Source organism: Polypterus senegalus, chromosome 8 (genome assembly GCF_016835505.1).
Source record: "Polypterus senegalus isolate Bchr_013 chromosome 8, ASM1683550v1, whole genome shotgun sequence".
Lineage (NCBI taxonomy): Eukaryota > Metazoa > Chordata > Cladistia > Polypteriformes > Polypteridae > Polypterus > Polypterus senegalus.
In genome coordinates this window covers 28,312,901-28,335,110 of record NC_053161.1, presented here as the reverse complement: position 1 = coordinate 28,335,110, position 22,210 = coordinate 28,312,901, and the positions used below count along the sequence as shown (strand labels likewise).

The window sequence follows — 22,210 nt, the reverse complement described above, 5'->3', positions numbered from 1 at the left end:
GGAATGGAAGCAGAAACCACCCTGGCCAGGGTGTGCCTCCATCCACACCATCCATGAAGGCCTCCTGCCCAGATAATAGAACATCATCTATCCCAGTAAAGATTCCAATTACTCCAGGCTGCTCAACCATACAGGTAGGAGACCATCACACATCTGCACCATCTGTTACTATATATATATATATATATATATATATATATATATATATATATATATATATATATATATATATATATATATATATATATATATATATATATATATAAATAAAACTTTATAAATTAACCTTTTTAATGAGAAAAATAAAAATGCACCTTCATCCTGGCTAAGGTTCACTGTTACTACTTGGCTTTGAAGAATAGCCTTCCATGCATACAGTATTCCATTGTGAAACATCTCTACATTGACAACTCCAGTGTACTAATTATGAAAAAGTAATTAAAACATTAATCCAAAGCATCTAATTAAACGTTCATTTATCAATGTAAGCAAAAAAGCAACTGATGAATATTAAAAATTACAATATTTACTGGCTTCTGTACACATTATATTTGAGTTACATCACCTCTTAGTAACAAATATTAAAACTGAGCACCAGACTCAAGTTCACAATATTCTTTCAGCCAGAACATTGCTCACATTATACTAAATATGCAATAAATATACATAACTGAACCTAAAACAATGTCATCATAACAAAGCCAAATCTAAGTGTAAAACAGCACGATGACCTTGAAGCTAATTTGTTTTGGAATTACCTCCCATTTCAGATATTTGACACTTGCTTGATCCAGAAATATTTAGATTTCACTATTTCAAGACATCTTAGCTTCAGCTGTAATTGCTCAAATATATTTGTAATTGATCTGAATTAATGAGTACTGCAATATTTGTAAACGTGTGATCAAATTGTATGTTATGAAGAAGCAATTTAATTTAAAATTAATGTGTACGGAATCAGTAAATATTGCAGGTTTTCTGTATTATAAGTTTGCAGTATGAAATAATTACTCTGATTCACTACTGGTAATTCTTTTAAATCAGTAACCCAACACCAGTGCTTTCTACCCTGAGTAAAGCTACCAAGGCCCAAGTCTCCTGGTGGCACCACACAAGTTAGAGTCACTGTCCTTGATTGAAATAGCCTGTAAATAACCGTGTGTATATCTTTATGTAAGTGCATATAAACGTATGAAATACAAATTATTAAAGAGCAAACAAGTAACTGGCTTTTTGGAACTGTTGCTTTCAAATACCATGAAAAGACCTAATGTAAACTGATTAAATTATTTCCCATAACTAAACTTTAAATGAACAGCATTGATAATGGAAACACTTGTTTTAAACCTTTCTCTTCAGTGAGGTAATTCGGTTTTTTATATAGAATTTCACACCCAGCCAATCTCTATTTTTGAGAGCTTGTGGTTCATTTTGGATGCAGGCCTCACACTCTCTCTTTCCTGGCACTTTACATATATTTATAAATTTGGCCAAATGTTTTTCCACTGCTCTTCTTTCTTCTTCTTTCCACATTGTCCTCTTCACTCGTTTACGACCTAAAAATTGCACCACAAAATTCCAATTAGCAGAACATAAACTTCTGTATAGCTTAGTTAAAAAAATAATCTTTATTGTAGCACTGATGTGTACTCACCTTGGCAAACACTGTTAACTTTTGTTTCCTGAACTTTGCCATGTGCTCGTTTCATCTGCTTTACTTGCATTTCTAAACACAACATAACCAATTATGTTACAAAATTTCAAGAATTATTTAACCTAATCAATTAAACAAAATTTTGTCAAATTATTTTAGAAATAGTTAGAAAGCCATAAACTTTAACACCAATGGATTTACAAAGTAAGGTAAAATGTACAATAGCTTACCTGCATCACCTTCATGATCACTCAATTCTTCCTCACTTTCTGATGTTTCATTTTCAATCACTACTTTTTCTACAGTAAAAAAAGATCTTTTAATAAAAGTCAAAGAAAAAAATAGGAGCTACTTTTAAATACATCACTATACACGATAGTCAAATACAAAACTGAACTTTGAATACTAAGAAGGAAAGTAAATGCTTACAAAAATAAAACTGGCTCAGGAATTCTGGTAGAGATGTCTACTAGTTAGGAATGTAATTATGAACATATTCATGTTTGAATAGTTTGGTATTTCTATCTATCTATCTAAATATTGTTCACTTCAAGTGGACCAGGGCCATTAGATTAGGTTAATTTCAGAGTATGTCTGTCTTTATTGAAAAAGTGGGTTTCTACAGTACACTAAATTATCAGCATGTGAGGCATACTTCAAAATCATACATTTTGGAACATTTTGTATACCCAAAGTGGAGGTGGAAAGGAGGAGGTGCCCTTGTCATGTCAAACATGACACATCTGCCAAAATTCATAACTATTTTTACATTTACAGTGTTGTCTTTGCTATGCAGTATGCCAAGTTTGGCTATGCATATGTATACACTAAGGCAGATAGAGAGAAAGAAAATGGTCATTACCAGTTGGATCAATGGTGATATCCTCCAGATTTTTCCTTTAAACTCTCCAAGGGGCCAGTTTCAAGAGCTAAGAGAATTTTGCTGATCTTAGCCAACTGCAAAGTGCCTTCTGGGAGACGATAGTATTGCCTGTGTACTCTAATGTCATGCCCAAGGAAATCAGCCAGTTGATCCAATTCTGTATCGTTCAAGTTAAGAACTTTTGACAGAGTTGCCACGTGTTTTCGGAGTTTGGTTGATGAAAGTGTTTTAGGACTTTTTGCTCCACATTCTTTGGCAAAAAGTCGAATACAATCAGATCCACGAAAATGAGATAGAGCGAAGGTCTTGCAAACATATAGTTGTTGTCACATGGCACACCACATACTTCTCTTTTTTCTGCAAGCAACTTCATTGCTCTGTGCATTGCTGGGGACAGCAGTATAGGAACCTTCCTTCCACGCTTGCCTTTAATTTCAATTCTGATAAAGTGATGGCAAAGCTTTTGCTCTAGTTCTGAAAGAGCAAGAGCAACATCTCCATGCAAATCTGATACATCTCTTAACAAAAGGTATTTAGAAGCATTCTGGAAACTTCTCCTTCTCTTCTGCGATTAAACAAAATAATTTGTGTTAAAGTGACTTTTGCAAGGTTTGCCCAGTTTCTTGCAGAGGCCTCAGCTAGAAGATTTTTGTAATTTTCTTCTTGTTTGTCATCAAGATACAAATGCATTTTTTTCACATCTTCGTAAAAGGCAAAAGCTGAGGTGCATTCCACTTTGACTCTCTCAAACATCTTAGGGCTACAGATGAAATTAGCTCATTCCACTGGGTTTCATAAATTTTTGGAAGCTTTGAGCATTTTTTTCCATCATTTCATTTCCTTCTACCATTGCCTGGGCTTCCACTATATTGGCTATTTTCTGAAGGCTGTGGCCAAGCTTCAGTGCTAATGAAGGAGTTTTCATTGTGCCACTCTCCTGGTTGTACCCAGCAACACATTTCACTGCTGTTACTACATGTGGAAAGTTACATGGAATTATGAAGTCTCTCATATTTTGCAATGGTGTTATTTGTCTTGCACATAACAACAAACGACCAAGCTCTCTAAGCTTCTGACAATGTATTCATGTTTAGATATGTCTGAACCGAGCCTGTTAAAGAGATGTCGTGCTATTTGTAAAATGCAGGGATCCTTCTTGACTACAAGTGAAATGTTGTCTTGTATCATTTCACTCATTAGCTTCCAAAGGCCACTGTCAACACCAGGAGGCACAGGTTCAGCAAATGCACACAAAGACTGGACCCTATTTTTCCAGGTTTTGGTTGGTCATGTTTTCTAAGCTTGCAATGTTTCATGTGCGCCAAAGATTGTTTCTTAAATAAAACCCTGACAATTTAAACAATGCATAAAATCGTTAGATGGCAAACAATTTCTAGGTTGTCTTGAGGTCGAGCATTCCTTTCCCCATTTTAAAACTTCCACATTGTGAGCAAAATTGCCTCTGTTTCAAGAAGATCTATTTGAAGTCTTCTTTCTTTTGATTTTCTTGGAAACTGGAGAGCTTTAGCAACTTCAGTCTCATTGCGATGAATTTGTTCAATATGCCTGGCAATTTTTGCATAGGACTTACCACAGAAAAGGCAAAAATGTTTTTTGTCATATACTCTTCTTCCACCGGTTTTTACAGAAACTGCCTTTACAGATACTGGATCATATTCTTTAATTTCAGAGTCTGAAACACTGGAATCAGGTACAGTTCTATCATACGTGGAACATGACGCATGATTTCTCATCTTTACCTATTTTGTCATTCATGTGTGCTGATAAGCAGTCACTACTGCAGTCTGGACTACTCTCTTCTGATGACTTAGGAATGTAGTCATCATCACTGTGGTCTGATGACTCGGAACAGTTTTGAAGCATCTCTTTTCTCACCTATTAAAAACATAAGAAAGCCATCTAGAAACAAATCCCTATACTGCATACTGATTAACAGGTGTTGAAAACTACATTATTGGATTAATGATTGATTTGTTTTATATTATTAATAATGTATATACATGAGCAATTGCTTAATATTTCAAAACACACTATCAAATACTCACTGTTATTTTTATAGTGAAAATATTGAATTATAAAGTTTATGCCATCGTGGTATAACTTACAATAACACTGTCAGAGCGCTTAAGTTTTGGCACAGTACAATCAAGCTCTCGCTTTTCTAAAGAAACTGGTTCAGTGTCAGATCCACTGTTGTCTTCAGTCTGTAAAAATATAATTGGGTGTCATATTCTTTGACACACATTACGATGTGTTAGTATTATTACTGTTGTTATTAGCAATAGTAGCAATATTCCTACTATTGCTATCATTGTTGCTTTTTACTTTTACACTTTGCAAAGGCCAGTTACAATCAAATACTTTCTGCTCAAATAAGTGTTAAGTGTCGTTATAGGCAATTACAGGGATAACAGAATACCAGATTTTACAGTATGCTGTACATAATGTAAATTAAATGAGATTATGCTTAATACATTTTTCAGGCCAAATCTTGAATATTGAATATGGAGACAAGACAACAGTTCATTAGGTCTTAAGAATAAGTGCAACACATACAGGAGAGTCAACTTTTCTTCATTAACTATAATTATTAGAACTAGCATTTATAGCAGTTGATTTTTATTATGGACCTAAATGAATTTGAGTGAGGTAGAAGTACTGAAGCACCACCAACAATCCTAGTGAGAACTTGCATATACTTCAGTTCACATTCACTGTGGGGACATAGAGTAAGGGGTGAGCAGGAGTTAATCTATCTTTTATGTAGCTATCTTTATGTAGCTGACACATATTTCAGGTTATCCTGTGTGGAAAAATACAAGACAGCTTGGTCAATCTGGTGTATGTAACAAGGGTCATGCAGACCATGCGTGCCCATAGTGTGCGTGATAAGTGCTACGTCTTGTTTTCTAGGCTTCAACACAAAAAAACCACAAGTGTGGACTCATAAAAAAACTAAGGGACCAACAGATGTACTCAACCCTTAGCTTTTGTAATGCTGATTCAGGCTAATGTTGTGAAATACTTGTGAAACAAAAGTCATAAGACAAAAACCCTATAAAAAATCTTGAACACCGACTCCTCGGGGCAGACGAAGGGTGGTGTCCTAGGACTGTGCTTCTCTGTCTTTTAACCTTTGCCTGGTGTGTATGAATAAAAGAATTTTACTAACTTTAATTCTACCTCTCTGTCTTCAGTCACAAGAAACGACACCATAGAAAAAGTGTCCACACCTGTTATGAAGACCTCAGTGAAGTAGGAAGATATTTTAGGATTTAAAATCTATCTTTTATATAGCTATCCTTGTGAGAACTCACACATTTCAGGTCACAAACACTGTGTGGACCTAAACTAAGTGGGTGGACAGTGGAACAAGAAACCCCATCATCACTAAGTAACCTAGTGGGGACTCACACACATTTCAAGTCACAACCATTGTGTGGACCTAAAGCAAGTGGGGGATGGTAGCACAAGTAACCCTATCTTCACTAACTGCCCTTATGGGGACTCTCACACATTCCAGGTCATTTACATTAGGGGGACCTCAGTGAAGTAGAAAGATATTTTAGGATTTAAAACACAAGACGCTGTCCTTGTGGGAACTCACACACATTTCAGGTCACAAACACAGTGTGGACCTAAACTAAGTGGGGGATGGTAGCACAAGTAACCCCATCTTCACTAACTGCCCTTATGGGGACTCTCACACATTCCAGGTCATTTACATTAGGGGGACCTCAGTGAAGTAGAAAGATATTTTAGGATTTAAAACACAAGACGCTGTCCTTGTGGGAACTCACACATTTCAGGTCACAAACACAGTGTGGACCTAAACTAAGTGGGGGATGGTAGCACAAGTAACCCCATCTTCACTAACTGCCCTTTATGGGGACTCTCACACATTCCAGGTCATTTACATTAGGGGACCTCAGTGAAGTAGAAAGATATTTTAGGATTTAAAACACAAGACGCTGTCCTTGTGGGAACTCACACACATTTCAGGTCACAAACACAGTGTGGACCTAAACTAAGTGGGTGGACAGTGGAACAAGAAACACCATCATCACTAAGTAACCTAGTGGGGACTCACACAAATTTTAAGTCACAACCATTGTGTGGACCTAAAGCAAGTGGGGGATGGTAGCACAAGTAACCCCATCTTCAGTAACTGCCCTTATGGGGACTCTCACACATACGTCAGGTCATTTTCATTAGGGGGACCTCAGTGAAGTAGGGTGGGCAGTAAGAAATACATAGCAATGACACAGTTCCTGTGAGGATTCAGATATATTTCAGATCACTCTAATCATGTGGACATAAAGCAAGTGAGGAATACAGTTAACTGATCTTATGTGTAATGTCTATATAATTTTTAAACAAAACAACTTTGTGAAATAAACTGTAGCAGATTAAATTTAAAACCAAAATAAGACATATTGCCATTAAAAGATACAGTATATACTATGTATTTCTAGTTATATTTGCTAATTAAGTAAAAAAAACTGTACCTGCTCATTAGTAATAACTGCTTCTTTCTTTTGAGGTTCAGAAGTCTTTTCAGCTAAGCTATGACGGAGGGCCTTCTCTCTTCCATCAGGGTTCTGAGGAGAAGGCAAACATAATTAAATGATTAGTGAAATAAAAGGATAATATATAACATTTTACCATTAAGTGATGTAAAGTATTTGTCTAATAATAAATGTTTAAGGCTATAAAGAATTGTACCTGTTCATCAATAGCAAGAGTGCCTTTTACTTGTGCCAGTGTAGGCTGTTGAGCCAAGATCTGGCTTTGGGCAACATCCCTTTCCCCAGTGCCCTAAAAACAGAATATTGATCAAATGCATAATAAAACTAGGTATGCTGTTATCACTTTCCAGTCTTACATGCAATAATAATACTTCTAATACTAAAATGAACTTACTGGTTTCCCACTTGATGAAAGATGTTAAAACCTTTGTTGGATTTTTTAAATATATTTTGTCATAAATACTGTATGAATGCCCAAAGTAAATCTTTGATATGACTTGACCGTTCCTTATAATACCTAATTCTCATTCAAAGATACTGTGATTGAAAAATTGCACTCTAAATCAGCAGTAGTCACATTTCTATATGCACTATACGGTATGTACATGAAATGATATTTTATATGGGTTAATTTATATTTTACATAATCCAAAAAGTAACCTATTACAATGAATATGTTTAACATCAAAAAAACCTAAATTGTTCATATAAAAAATTAAGTAACTTTTCAGTTACTTGAATAGTTTCTGGGTTTCTAGGTCTTGTAGATGGCTGTACATTTTGCATGATTTACATGATATCACAAAACGATAGCCATACTTTTTCTTCCTCTTTAAACAACATTTATTCTTTTGGTGTGTGCACTTAATTTTTCTCTCTGTCACATGTTTCATTCAGAATTGTTTATGTGCTACAAAAGTTGGAAACAAGTTTCACTAAATCATACACTGTGTATGTTTTCTGAAAATTTATAGTGCAAATATCAAAATTATGCTAATGAATACTAATATGTTCTTGTTTAGGAAAATCTTTACAATGAGTGTGCAATTAATGATTTTACCATATATTTATTCTTTCCTCTCTTAGTTTCCTATAATTAAGTGTACACCATCCATTTTCATACCTTTAATTGAAATTTTGGGACTATATCTGTGTTTCTTAAATTTATTATCATATAAAAATATATTTCCACTTCCAATCACACAGCTTTATTATCTAAAATAGTGCAATAAGGTATATAGACTCAGGCAATGTAACAAATTGCAATGCATGTATAAAAATAATCAGTACTATTGGTACTTCTTTAAAAATATCTTAATTTATTAAAATAAAGTGCCTGTATACATTAATAAGGTAGATTTAGTTACCTTGTCATTTGTCTGTAATGGTGATGATACAATAGTGGCTTTTTCTTTTCCCTGCATACAGACACAAAAATAATTACTTCACAGGTGACAACAACCTAAGCTAATCCTAAATACATAAATAAAGACTACAGTTCTTACCTGTTTTCTCCAAGGCCATGGTCTATCTCCATAGCTGTATGTGATTTCTTCACCAGGAAGAATATCTCTTAAAGCAAACAGGCAGAGGTGTGGCATTCCATCTACTGCCAGTTTCTTGATTTTGCAGTTTGGACTTTTGTGGTTGTCATTTATCATTCTTCCAACAGAGCCATCATCTTTGGCTCCATCAATGCTGTAACAGCAGTACAGTTTAAATACATACATAAAGATTACATATATATATATATATATATATATTTAAGGCATACACAGACAATTTGCCTCATGTATTAGAATGAGTTGTTCTCCGTGGAAATAATCGTGTAGCACATCTGGGTCTGAACCTGAGAGGACAAGCTCCTCACTTAAGTGGAAAGGACTACCTTGAGAAACTGACATAAAAGCAGCTCGCGATCGCTCCAGACAGAGCACTTGAAGCACTTCAGATATGTTTCCAGGCTGCTACAGTCCATCTGCCCGAGTGCGCGCGCCAGCGTGTTTCTCAGGAAAGGTGGACAGTGGGCATACGAACTGCCTCTGAGGTAGAGAGGCGGACAGAGAGTCAAAGCAGGTGGCTGAATCCACTAAATAAAGTGCTTACTACTGCGGTGTCTGAGAACGCGGATCTCGGAGCTGCTTCTCCAGGATTCCCACCACTTCGGACAGCATGTTTGCATTACACGTCGCGATCAGGTTATTATTATACCATTTAAAAAAAAAAATGTTAAAGCAAATTTGTTCTATATATCATAACGTATTTTATTAAGTATTTATTTTTTATTCGAGACAGGGAAACCTGATTATACTGTCTGGTAGTACTGTATTATTTTTTCTGCCGTTTACTTTCATTCTGACGTTTTGTTAACTATTGCAATATTAACTTTGGAAGAGACCGTTGTACACTTTCACCATAAATTTGAAAAATAAATACAGCTCACCACCAGCTTTTCCCATTCCATTTAAAGTCGAAAAGAAAGACAGCTGCGGCAGGATGGTACACTCGCCTCCTCCTCTCGCTTTCAGCCCTGTCTATTAGTTGACCGCGGTACTCGGCCACAAAGTCACCCTTTTCCAATGCGTCCACCGTAAAAACTCCACGTCCTGCGAACGACCGAGTATGTGAAACGTACTTTGCTAATATAAATGCGATGTTAATAATTTAAGTAAATAAACTGGTTATAAACAACTTACCTTTCTCGGAACTGATAAATTTAATTTCCAAACCGCATTTGTCCGAAGATGACCTCACATACCGAATAGCCTCGCTTTCCGGATTTATTCGTTGTCTTCTCATTTTCAACATATGTCTCTCTCTCTATGTATATATACACATATATGTACACATATACATGTAAACTCCCGAATATAAACACGCATAATTTGTGTTTTAAAATGAAATGCATAATAAAGCTGGCATATAAAAATAGACAAGCAGGGTCTTCTTAAAAACGAACAAACACAACATACCCTGACAAACTTTTATTCAAACAAAGCTTTAAATAGATAAAAACGTCATCTTCATTGGCTAATAATAATAATAACAACGATTAACTACTTACTCTAGCATAACATTTATTAAAACACTGTTTACCTTTTTAAACAGTGTGTGATTTATCCTTTCGGTCTTTCCTCCATATGCACGCACCTAATGGGAACATCCGGTGTTGCTGCCATGTGACCAAAAGTGTGCTTAACCCTGCAGTACTGCAAAGTGTCTGTAGGGGGGTTTAAAAACTGTGAGCATCCAGCCCCAAACACACTGCAGTACCGCAAAGTGTCTGTAGGGGGTTTTACACACTGTGAGCATCCAGCGGCAAAACACACACACAAATTTTACTCAAAGGAATATGAATTTTGGGGTCATGGTAGATTTTGATGGTACACACCTTAGGAAGCAATTTTGCATTAATTATAATGGGCAGAATTATGGGGACCTCATTTTTGGTCCCCACTTGGTCAGAGGTCCTCACTGTGTTGGTGTGCAGTCAGGCGTATGTCCCCATTCAGATAGCAATGCAAACACACACACACACACACACACACGAGAGATAGAGAGAACACACACACGCACAGACACACACACACACACACAAGAGAGAGAGAACACACACACGCACAGACACACACGAGAGAGAGAGAGACACACACACACACGAGAGAGAGAGGGCAGCACACACGAGAGAGAGGGAGGGGGCACACACACACACGAGAGAGAGAGGGGGCACCACACACGAGACACACACACAGAGAGAGACACGACACACACACACACAGAGACACACACACGAGAGAGAGAGAGAGACACACACACGAGAGAGACAGAAGAACACACACGCACAGACACACACGAGAGAGAGAGAGAACACACACACACACACACACACACACAGAGAGAGAGGGACACACACACACACACACAGAGAGAGAGAGAGAGGGGGCACACACACACGAGAGAGAGAGAGGGTACACACACACACACACGAGAGAGAGAGAGGACACAGACACACACGAGAGAGAGAGAGACACACACACACACGAGAGAGAGAGAGGACACACACACACACACGAGAGAGAGAGAGAGGACACACACACACACACACACTCGAGAGAGAGAGAGAACACACACACACACGAGAGAGAGAGAAGAGAGAGAGAGGGCACACACACAGACACACACGAGAGAGGGAACACGAACACACAGACACACACGAGAGAGAGAGAGGACACACACACACAGAGAGAGAGAGACACACACACACACACACACACACGAGAGAGAGAGAGGACACACACACACACTCACACACACACGAGAGAGAGAGAGAGGACACACACACACACACACGAGAGAGAGAGACACACACACACACACACGAGAGAGAGAGAGGACACACACACACACGAGAGAGAGGACACACACACGAGAGAGGACACACACACACACACACGAGAGAGGACACACACACGAGAGAGAACGAGAGAGAGAGAGAGGACACACACACACACTCACACACACACGAGAGAAAGAGAGAGGACACACACACACACACACACACACGAGAGAGTGAGAGAGAGGACACACACACACACGAGAGAGAGAGAGGACACACACACACATGAGACAGAGAGAGAGAGGACACACACACACAGAGAGAGAGAGAGAACACGCACGAGAGAGAGAGAGAGAGCACACATGAGAGAGAGAACGCAAGCGAACGAGAAAGCGAGAGAGAACGAATGGAGGCGCGAGAGAGAGAACACAAAGTTTAAATACCGTATTTACTCATGTACCACATGCCCTTGTGCAAGATACGCACCCTAATTTTTACAAAGAAAATCGCAAAAATCTATTTGCCCTTTGTACGACCTGCGTTGTGATTGTATAGGAAGTGTTTAGAGAGAGAGAGCGAACGAACGCACGCATGAGAGAGAGAGAGAGAAAGAGAGTGAGCCAGCCAGCCCAAGCAGAAATAAATATTACAGAATTACATTTCCTCGTGTATGACGTACACCTGATTTTCTAATGCTAATTTTCGGGGAAAAAATGTGCGCGTGGTACATGCATAAATATGGTAAGAGCCTTGAAAAAAGTGACATGCAGGTGCAGCATGGATTTTTATTTTTTCCTCCCCTCAATTTCAATGTCTTGATGGATTATGGTGTTTACTTTAGAACAGTGTTTCTCAACCATTTATGGCCTTGGGAGCCAGTTTTACCTTTTTAAGTTCCTTGCTAACCAAAGAAAAGTAGCCCTTGCAGCAGGGGGATAGGGTGGAGATTTAGGTCAGGGAGGCATTGACAGACAAGGGTGTGGTTAGGCTTTCGGAATGGACCATTTAGTGTTATCCTCATTGACATGGTTAGGTGTGGTTGGGCCTGAGATACCCATCCCATCCTCCTTGTAACTGCGATCTACTCGATCTGCCAATTAATTTTTTTAATTTCCCTCTCAAAAGATTTGGTTCATAAAATGCTACATAAGCCTCATAATAGCCGTATGAAATCAGCAGTTGCTTATGCATCAGTTAATTCATTTTATTATTTTTCAAGTCACATTTGTGAATGAGTTTCTGTCTGCTGTCTTTTATTGAAATGTACAGTACTGTTTACATGTTGCTATATCATGATGGTTAGTGAGCTTTGAACCAGGGTAACTCCTAACTAATTTCACTTTATTTCACAAAAATTCTGTTGCTTTTATGCTCAGTTTTCCGTCTGTGAAGGTTTATATTGTATTAACGGTTTTAAAGACACATTTCCTTATCATTGTGTATTAATTTTTTTGGCTGTGGCCAAAGGTTAAGAAACCACGTAATTTGTTGCGATTAACATAAACGCATTGGACTGATTGCACTTCATGATCTTGGATTGATCGTGTCCAAATGATGTGGTAATTTACCATTAAAACCATAGCATATTGTTTGCACTGCTAAGATTGGTTGACCTTTTTGTGTGTTTTACCTAATTATTTCATATATTCATGTACATTTTACGTTCATTATAAAGCTATACATTTTTCTTTGTTCTAGTATACAATGATCCCTCGCTATATCGCGCTTCGACTTTCGCGGCTTCACTCCATCGCGGATTTTAAATGTAAGCATATCTAAATATATATCACAAATTTTTCGCTGGCTCGCAGATTTCTGCAGACAATGGGTCTTTTAATTTATGGTACATGTTTCCTCAGTTTGTTTGCCCAGTTGATTTCATACAAGAGATGCTATTGGCAGATGGCTGAGAAGCTACCCAATCAGAGTACATATTAAATAAAACTCCTCAATGATATACAATATGCTTCCTGCATGGTGCTTCGCACACTTCAAACCTCTAACAGCCTGTATTGATTTTTGATTGTTTGCTTTTCTCTGTCTCTCTCACTCTCTCTGACATTCTCTGCTTGTGATGGAGGGGGTGTGAGCAGAGGGGCTGTTTGCTTAGAAGATATGGACGCTCCTGTAAAAAATGCTGAAAGACTACCTTCACATTGATCCCTTCATTGTGGCCGCTTTATCGCGGGTGCTTCGAATACTTAAAAGCCCAACAGCCCTATTGATCTTTGATTGTTTACTTTTCTCTCTCTCTCTCTCTCTGACATTCTCTGCTCCTGACGGCACTCCTTTGAAGAGGAAGATATGTTTGCATTCTTTTAATTGTGAGAAAGAAACTTTTGACTAAAGGGTGTTATTTCATGTCTAGAGGGCTCTAATAATGTTAATAAGCGTATTGAGAAGGTCATAAACAGGTTTTCTTTGCTCTAACTGCGAAAATGTTAGATTTATAAATAAAGAATACTACTTTGTGGAAATTCGTTTATCTGTCTGGAGCGGATTAGCCGCTATAAACGAGGGTTTACTGTATAACTGTGTGGAGAATATTTATAAACAGCGTGGGAAAATTTCTAAGGGCTTAAAATATATAAAAATAACCATACAAACATATGGTTTCTGCTTTGCGGATTTTCCCCTATCGCGGGGGGTTCTGGTACTATAAAACCAGTATCTGTTTCCTCAGGTTATCAAGAAAAGCATCATCTTTTAGTGAAATCATTTTTCTTTATCTGCTTTCATATTAGAGCCATTTGTATATAGATCATCTACTGTCTCAGCACCCTCCAACTGACTAACTTCATCCCTACTTCATCTTTATTTGTGCTTTTCAACGTAGTTCGTGCATGTCCACATTTCAGATCTGTTGGATCAATTGCATACCATGTTATGGCTTTGTGACACTACAAAACCACTTGGAAACTTCAGACAAGAACATATTGACACAAAACTTTTACATAAAACATGGCATAAATAAGAAAACAATTTATTACTTGTTTCGAATTTTTGCTTTTTTTTTTGTATTTCAAGGTTATGTTGAAGATGCCAAACTTTCCTTGGCCTCATTCCTCATGCTTCTGCTAATCTGCAGGTCAAAAGGTCTTTTTAACTGCCAAGAGAAGATACTGTTACAATGGTACATTTACAGAAGCACAGTACATTTAAATGTAATTGTTTAGCCTCATTATTACTCCTGGTCATATTGTGGACCATGCAGGTACAACTCCATTGCTGATTCAAGAGAAAAGGAGTGGAACCCTGCAATGCTGTGGATCGTTGCCTCAGGAATTAAGAGTGATTTAAACAACAGGGTAGCCAATTGTAAGATAGACATTCATACATATACAGTATGTAATATAGGCTGTGCTGCACAGCTAAACATGTAAAGTTCTTTACAAGATTCTGTATTACTTAAACATTAGACATGTGATGTGAAAAGTAATTTTATGTTTATCACTTGTGTAGAGTATGGCGAAATTCTGACTTGCATGTTAAATTAACTTGTCTAATACTGTAAGTAAACAAAGTTAAAATTTAACTTTAAGGCAATCTCATCTGGTAATTCTCTGGCTGCTGGTGTGGCCTTCACAATGGCAGGGAAAAGAGTTCATCATATTTCTTCAAAATAACAACAGCTGTTTTCTTTTTATTTTCCCTTATACATTTTAATTTGCCAGTAATTATTCCCTGCAATAATTGTAGGATTGAATAATTCTAAACATTATCACACCTGTAGCAGTATTTAATTTTACCTATATATAATGTAAAAAAGGTGAACACAAATGCCTATTTTTGATCACTCTATGTACTGTTTGAAGGCTGGCTGAACGTGCTTGTTGCTAAGTAGAAATGAGCTTCGCATTTAGTTCGGAAAAATCACGGAAGTGTCCATGAATATCCCTGAACTTGCTGAAATGCATTAAAGTCAATAGGGATGAACCAACTGGATTATAATGGTGCAATCATCTTGAAAATGTTCCTGAAGGCTAGAGAGACATCTGCCAATTATACTGGATTGATTATTGTGGTCAAAAAATCAACCTGATCTTTGCAACAGCAGTGTCAACCACTGCTCCACCATGCATCCATGAGATCAAAAAAAGAACACAGAGACACGCAAATGTATCTTTCATGAAAACAAAGCAGAAATGGCGAAATTGTAGTCAACAGCCAGAAAAATCACGTAGGTTGTTTTTTGATGAGTTATGAGAGAAATTATTGGTTCGTATGCTTTACAGAAAACGCCCCAGCAGCAGCTTGGCTCTAACCCACTCAAAAACTGCTGTGGTAGCGCACAAGACAATGCATACAGCAACAGATGTTTTATGTTGATGTATTTGAGAAAATATTGCTTTGTGTGTGTTTTCAAAAAACTGTTTTTTGGAAAAGTATTCAGACCTTGGAGAAACGGAAAGGCAGAAAATTCAAAGTGGCATGTCATGATCGAAGCCGCTGAAGGCTCCCAAATCTGTGCATGGTGATGCTTTGTGTTTTTTTTTTTCTATCAAAAAGATAAAAATGTCTTGTAAATAGTAACAAATCTTTTGTTATTATTTCATAATGTTTCTTGTGTTGGTGGCATCAGACTCTTTCAAGGTTTGTGTTTATTCTCCACGTGGCTAAATACGTATACATAGAGTATGCAGCTCCTTCTCTTAGATTAACCTGCAGCAATAACTCGTTATTTATGCTGTATATGTTTCATAAATATAAAATTTGGGAACTTGCATTATTTACTTATCTCTTAAACTCCTTGAATTGAGTTCACCTACTATATACATTATTAATGTGCCTTTATGACTTTATATTTTACAGCATTTGATTTTATGGAAATGTAAAAAACTGGTATGAATACTGATGCTATAGTAGTTCACCAGCTGTCTTTGGTTTCCATGAAGTCTGCATTTTATGTTTATTGTTCTGTTTGTATCTGAATCTGAATATTTGAGCTTTCTTTGCTAACTCCAAGTTTCTCCCAGTGTTCAAATCTGCAGTGTGTCAGCCACAAGACTATTGATACTAACTGTGAGCATGATCAGCTGCTGCTCTTACTGCCAACCAATGCGTGACCATGCCTCTGTGAAATCAAAGAAGAAGGAACGTACGTAGAGAGCTTTGTAACCTGCCTGTAATTCAAATGATCAATGTTAGCTGTTACAGCTCCGGGAGATGCCACGTTGGCCTCACAACGCATTTTGGGATGTTTAAATAAAACAAATCACTCCTAAAGCAGCTGAATTATCAGTAAATAATTCAGCAAACAAGGACAAACACGCACACAGCAAAGTTGCTGTAGATAACGCTTTAGCGAAATTTGCTGATCAGCACTATTGCTGAGCATCATGAGCTTTCTCCTGTTATTAACTGATAGAGTGATTAAAATTTAAAAAATAAAAAAAAACAGGTGTACAGCTGCAAAATATCTTGTTTTGTTATCCTCTGATTGTTGCTAAGTGGTCTGTGTTAAAAGTATTTGTTACATCGGAATAAGATGTATAAGACAAGGTTGGCATCATTTTTCTTTTATTTTGAGTGTTTTGATGATAGGTCATCACTTCCCTTTCTTGCATAATACTTTTTGAAACCCATAGGGCTTTCCCCCCCCATGTACTGTATACGGGAGATATTTTTTTTTTGATGCAGTGCATTTATTAGTTTGTAACCAATCAGTGGTACATGACATAAAAGGCATCCACTTGGACTTGTACCAGCTGCTGATTTAAAAGCTCTTTTAAAGTGTGATGTACTGAATTTCATCCACTCAATCTGATTCATCACTGCAGAGCACTGTGGTGGCAACAAACAACGTTTGTGAAATATTTCACTGAAAATAACAGATTTTTGCATGTCCACCTATAAAATACAAACAATCAAAATTCTGAGAAATTTTACCGTGATATAAAATTGCTCACTTTCATTTCACTATCTATTTCTCCCGGACTTACCTCACAGAAAACAAAAGGAGCACCCATCACAAAGTAGAGTGCATACTATTAATGAGAAATGGTAACAAAAGAACTTTAACATTTCGATATTATCCCACAACAGAATATGAATGTGATATATTACTGTCAAAACAGCTCACACTTGTTAAAGAGTCCTTGTTTTGGTATGCCCCCTTGTGGTGAAAAAGCAAAAAAAAAAAATCAATCTAAAACACTATGTTGCATACTGATATTAAAAAATTGCCATCACCTGAATATCATTTGGAACTAATTCTACCAGTGGTCCTGGTGAAATGAGCTGGCAAAGGTCTCCGTTGAGGGAGCATTCAAATGAAATGAGACTAGTATTGAAAGTTATAAGATTATTTCAAAAGGCAATCCAGACATGGAACATTCTGAAAAAGTAAAACTGAAAGGGGTGAGATTAAGCCATATCTTTGTAAACAGCAATGTGCCTAACTGGACATTCTTAAACCAGTTTTCTTAAAAAAAATAAAAATAAATAAATAATGAAATAAATCTGAACATGTAACAATAATGATTCTATAAATCAGGGGTCCCCAGCCGGGCTGCGAGAGAACTGCCGGCAACAGAAACTCGCTCAGTGAGGGGCTACAGCAAAATGGCTGCCCCTTCACTGAGGACACTTTTAAGAATGCTAGGTGGGCGGGGCTTTTCAGTGCCACAGAGACAGGAGAAAGACCGAGCTGAGAGAGAGACACGAGCACATACTACAGGTAAAATTCCATTACAACGAAATTTTCATTACAACAAAGTATTTTTATCGTCCCGACAGTTTCCCCATATGACACAACTCTATAGAAATCTCGTTACTACGAAGTACAGTATATTCAACAGATACTTTCATTACATCGAAGTGACCTTGAAATGCTTGAATGAATCATCCACAGAGCAGTTAGTTCTGTGGTTGCAGCTCAGTTGTGCACATTTGCACAATGATCCCCAAACAGAGACATTGTAAAAAAAAAAAAAAAAAATCTTTTTTCAAACTTTCCTTGTACTATTTTTTTTTTTTTGCTGTTTTTTGTTTTCGGAGGTTTTCAGTTATACCTGTTGCTTACTGCTTTTCAACATTTGAAAAACTTCCATTGGAATTTAACTCATTGTCACCCTCCTATAGAAACAGCAGACACGAAAAAATGACAACAGTTCATATTAGAAAAAAGAATAAAGACGTTGCCAGTGAATTCGGAATTTCGCCATCGACACTGTCAGCTTTCTTGAATGACCAAGCAAAAAAAGAACAAAATCTCAGGTTGCAAATGTATGCAAACTGCTGCATTTGAAGACGCCGAAAAAGCAGTTTTTATGTGGTTCAATGATGCTCGTTCAAGAAACATTACTATTAATGCGGCACTCATTCAAGAAAATGTGAGGTTTCTAAACTCTCTTGGGACCTCCCCCAACTGGACAACACGCTGAAGAGCATCCTGAAGTGCAATCACCGCGTCTGTGGAAGACTGTTTATCCGTTGCTGGGGCAACAGCAGGCTCACAGCTCTGCTGTGGCTCTTCACCGAAGCAAACAGAAAAGCAAGGAACATTGTAAATGCAGGGAACAGGATAACTTGGCCACTAACCTGGTCACAACCCTGCCTGACTGCTGTGTCTGTTTATAGGAGAGTGGTAGATCCCGCTACAATAAATAACCGTGCTGTTCCTGTTTCATGCTGAATAAAGCTGGTTTTGCTAAAGTACTAAGACTCAGCCTTGTGTTTTGGAGTGCAAGACGGGGACTTATAGCGTGACCCTGATCTTTTAGGATTTCCTTCTGTGGCACCTCACTGCACCACTGTGAGCCTGCTGTTGCCCTGCCTTGGCAACGGACAATCAATCTTTCACAGACACGGCAATCGTGCTTCGGGACACATTTCAGCGTGATGTTACTGTTGGGTTGGGGGGAATCCCAAAAGAGTTCAGAAACCTCACAATATGAAGAAGAAGAAAAGGATGATTCGGCTTCTGATTGATAACTGTGCTGTCCATAACATGCTTCCACATTTGGATAATGTTCGAGTTGAATTCCTCCTTACCCAATTGCACAGCAGTGCTTCAGCCATTGGGTTTGGGCATCATTCGCACCCTGAAAGTGTGTTATCGCAAGGAAATGCTGAGAAAAATTCTCGTCAGCATGACTTGTAGACAGGAGAAGGTTAAAATTAATGCAAAAGAAGCTATTAAAATGATTGCAAACACCTGGACCCAAGTTAAAGAAAGCACTATAGCAACAAATACAGAATCTCATTACAATAAAATATTTTTTAGGTCCCTGGCAGTTCGTTGTAACGGAATTTTACATGTATTTGCACTACATGCATACAGGCACTATTGGGCACCCCACCTTTACCCACTCTGCAGACTCCGCATCCAGCCAGGCTGGAGGAGCTTGAGGAGGAAAATCTGGGGCAGCAGTGGAGCAGCAGCGCGTGAGGCAAAGGCAGAAGATACCCATTATTCAAGTTGGCTGCATTCAAAGCCAAACTTGATTTATGGGGCCGTCGAGTGAACATTGGGATTTTTTTTATATGTTTCAAACATTAGCAGAGGTTGTTAAAGATACCAAGCCAAGGCCTTCTTTCTCCCAGCTGGTGTATGATCACCTATCTCAGCTTTCAATAGAGTTTGAGCATTATTCCCAACCACAAAAGACCCCCAAAATGGGAAGGAATGGATCCGTGACACATTTGTGAATAAGCCAGGTGAATCAACTTTGTCTGTGCTTGAAGAGAATCAACTGCTTCAGGTTGCAAATGATGGTGGCCTTAAAAGTATGTTTGAGACGACTTCAAATCTCCATACGTTTTGGATTAAAGTCAAGACGGAATATCCTGAGGTTGCCACAAAAGCACTGAAAAGTCTGCTTCCATTTCCAACATCCTGTCTTTGTGGGGCATCATTTTCTGCAGTGACAGCAACCAAAACAAGATTATGGAGTAGACTGAATATAAGCAACACACTTTGCGTGTCCTTGTCTTCCATCGTCCCCAGATGGGATCGTCTGGTTGCAGGAAAACAAGCTCAGGGCTCCCACTGATTATGCATTATGGTAAGCTTTATAATTTCTATTACGATATTATAACTTAATAATAATAGAAATGTAATGTAAATTGTGTATAAAACTGCCCTACGACCTGCTCCAAATCTACAACCCCATCCCCCCCACCCCCACGGTCCCTGGAAAAATTTGCATCTATAAAAGGAGTCCTTGGTGTCAGAAAGGTTGGGAACGTCTGCTATAAACTTATAAAAGTAACAAGATGGCACAGAACAGCTTTAGTAGTTCTGCACTGGTCCTCACTACAGAATTCTCAGATATATTGAAAATGATGATATGGACTGAGAAACAAGCATTTCCTTGTTATTTAAAAAAAAAAAAAAGTCAAACACAATTGAAAAGGATTAAAGCTGAACCAAAGCCTGTTAAGAACATGGGCTTATAACTGAACATTCCATTCTCCATGTACTGTATTTAACTTTCTCACATAAAGCCCTTAATATTTTAGTGTGGTTTGCATTGGTGAGGCTATCTCCCTATGTCGGGGCCTTCAGTATCTGTAAAATGTTCTAATACATGGATTGTTTTCCTATTTGCTTCTCACCTTTGTAAAAAGTTACCACTTTTTTTTAAAGAGTTGCCATTTAGCAATAGCTTTTTGTATGTACGGTAATTGCCCTGATATGCATGGAGGATGCCATGTATTTCTTTTGGTGTCATAGGCCACAATGACTTCTATGATAATACTAAATTGTTCAATTACTAAAATAAATAATTTTGTCTTTGATGCACTCTGAGTTAGCATAACTGACAGGGGCACATCATCTTTATTTACCTCTTGTTGCATCTTTAGCAGAGCCTCCACTGAACCCCAAACCAGTAGTTTTGAACTATGATGTCAAGTGCATTTTCTTTAAGAGCTATTTCACCGTTTCTTCCTTGAGGACAAAAATACAATGGTTGAATGCGCTCACATTCAAAAGACAGGATACAACTTCTTATGGCATAATCCGCGTTTAAGGTACACTTGTCGAGTTTTTTTTTTTATTTTATTATGTGCACAGGACTGGATGGACAGTAAAGTGATTTCTCAACAGCAAACCTACCATGTTTTGGATTCACACACTGATAGCTAGGGATAGGTATCATTAAGATTTTATTGATGCCAATATCGACAGTGATGCTACTTATCGATATGCTTATCAATACTCCTCTCCATAATATGGGGGAGACAATGTGAATCTTGAAAGGGGATGGTAACTGGGGTTAAGGGTTGTTGTCTTCTCCCTGCAGTTTAAACAAATTTTTTAATTTTTTGCATTGCTTATGTAACACCCCACAGCTTTTACTGAGGGTGCTGACCAGAGTTCAGTTTTTTTTTTCTTTCAAATAATCTAAATATGACCACCTTGTTATACTATTGTTCTCAACACTCTCTTTTAATAAACAAACCTGTGTTAATAATCTTATGAACTAACTAATCTAAAGTTTAATAATCTACCCACACTCCAAGACAAAAAGATAAACTAATATTTTAACCAGTTAACTGTAGTGAAAAGTCAAGCAAAATGACACCCTTTATTGGCTAACTAAAAATATTACAATATGCAAGCTTTCAAGGCAACTCAGGTCCCTTCTTCAGGCAAGATGTAACCAGTTAACTCAATAATTTACGTAACATTATCATGAATTGTTACGAAACCACATTTAATGAAACTTTAACCACTGGCTAAATCACCATACTATTTCTTTCTCCCCCTTTATGGCTAAAGAAAGTTATTATCAAAAACATACACAAATTCATTTGTTTTGTTTAACTGTATGAACCAT

The 22,210-nt window shown here is 37.6% G+C and overlaps 1 protein-coding gene across 1 annotated transcript; it reads right to left on the bottom strand.

Moving 5' to 3' along the window:
* Positions 1-674: 674 nt before the first annotated feature.
* LOC120533857 lies at positions 675-9,734 on the bottom strand. The gene is made up of 10 exons (XM_039760902.1): positions 9,531-9,734; positions 8,593-8,785; positions 8,455-8,505; positions 7,284-7,376; positions 7,067-7,159; positions 4,664-4,762; positions 4,298-4,433; positions 1,885-1,953; positions 1,655-1,726; positions 675-1,556 (listed from the first exon to the last, which is right to left on the bottom strand). The coding sequence occupies exons 2-10, from the start codon at positions 8,746-8,748 to the stop codon at positions 1,342-1,344; spliced, it is 984 nt and encodes a 327-aa protein (XP_039616836.1). The 5' UTR covers positions 8,749-8,785; positions 9,531-9,734; the 3' UTR covers positions 675-1,341.
* Positions 9,735-22,210: the final 12,476 nt, after the last annotated feature.

Excerpts from the sequence above, each read along its gene's own strand:
- LOC120533857 (XM_039760902.1), bottom strand. The coding sequence starts at position 8,748 with ATGATAAATGACAACCACAAAAGTCCAAACTGCAAAATCAAGAAACTG. Across the intron at positions 1,954-4,297 it reads ACACATGAATGACAAAATAG|AAAAAGTAGTGATTGAAAAT; the intron begins GTAAAGATGAGA and ends TTTTTACTGTAG. Across the intron at positions 1,557-1,654 it reads AGTTAACAGTGTTTGCCAAG|GTCGTAAACGAGTGAAGAGG; the intron begins GTGAGTACACAT and ends TGCAATTTTTAG.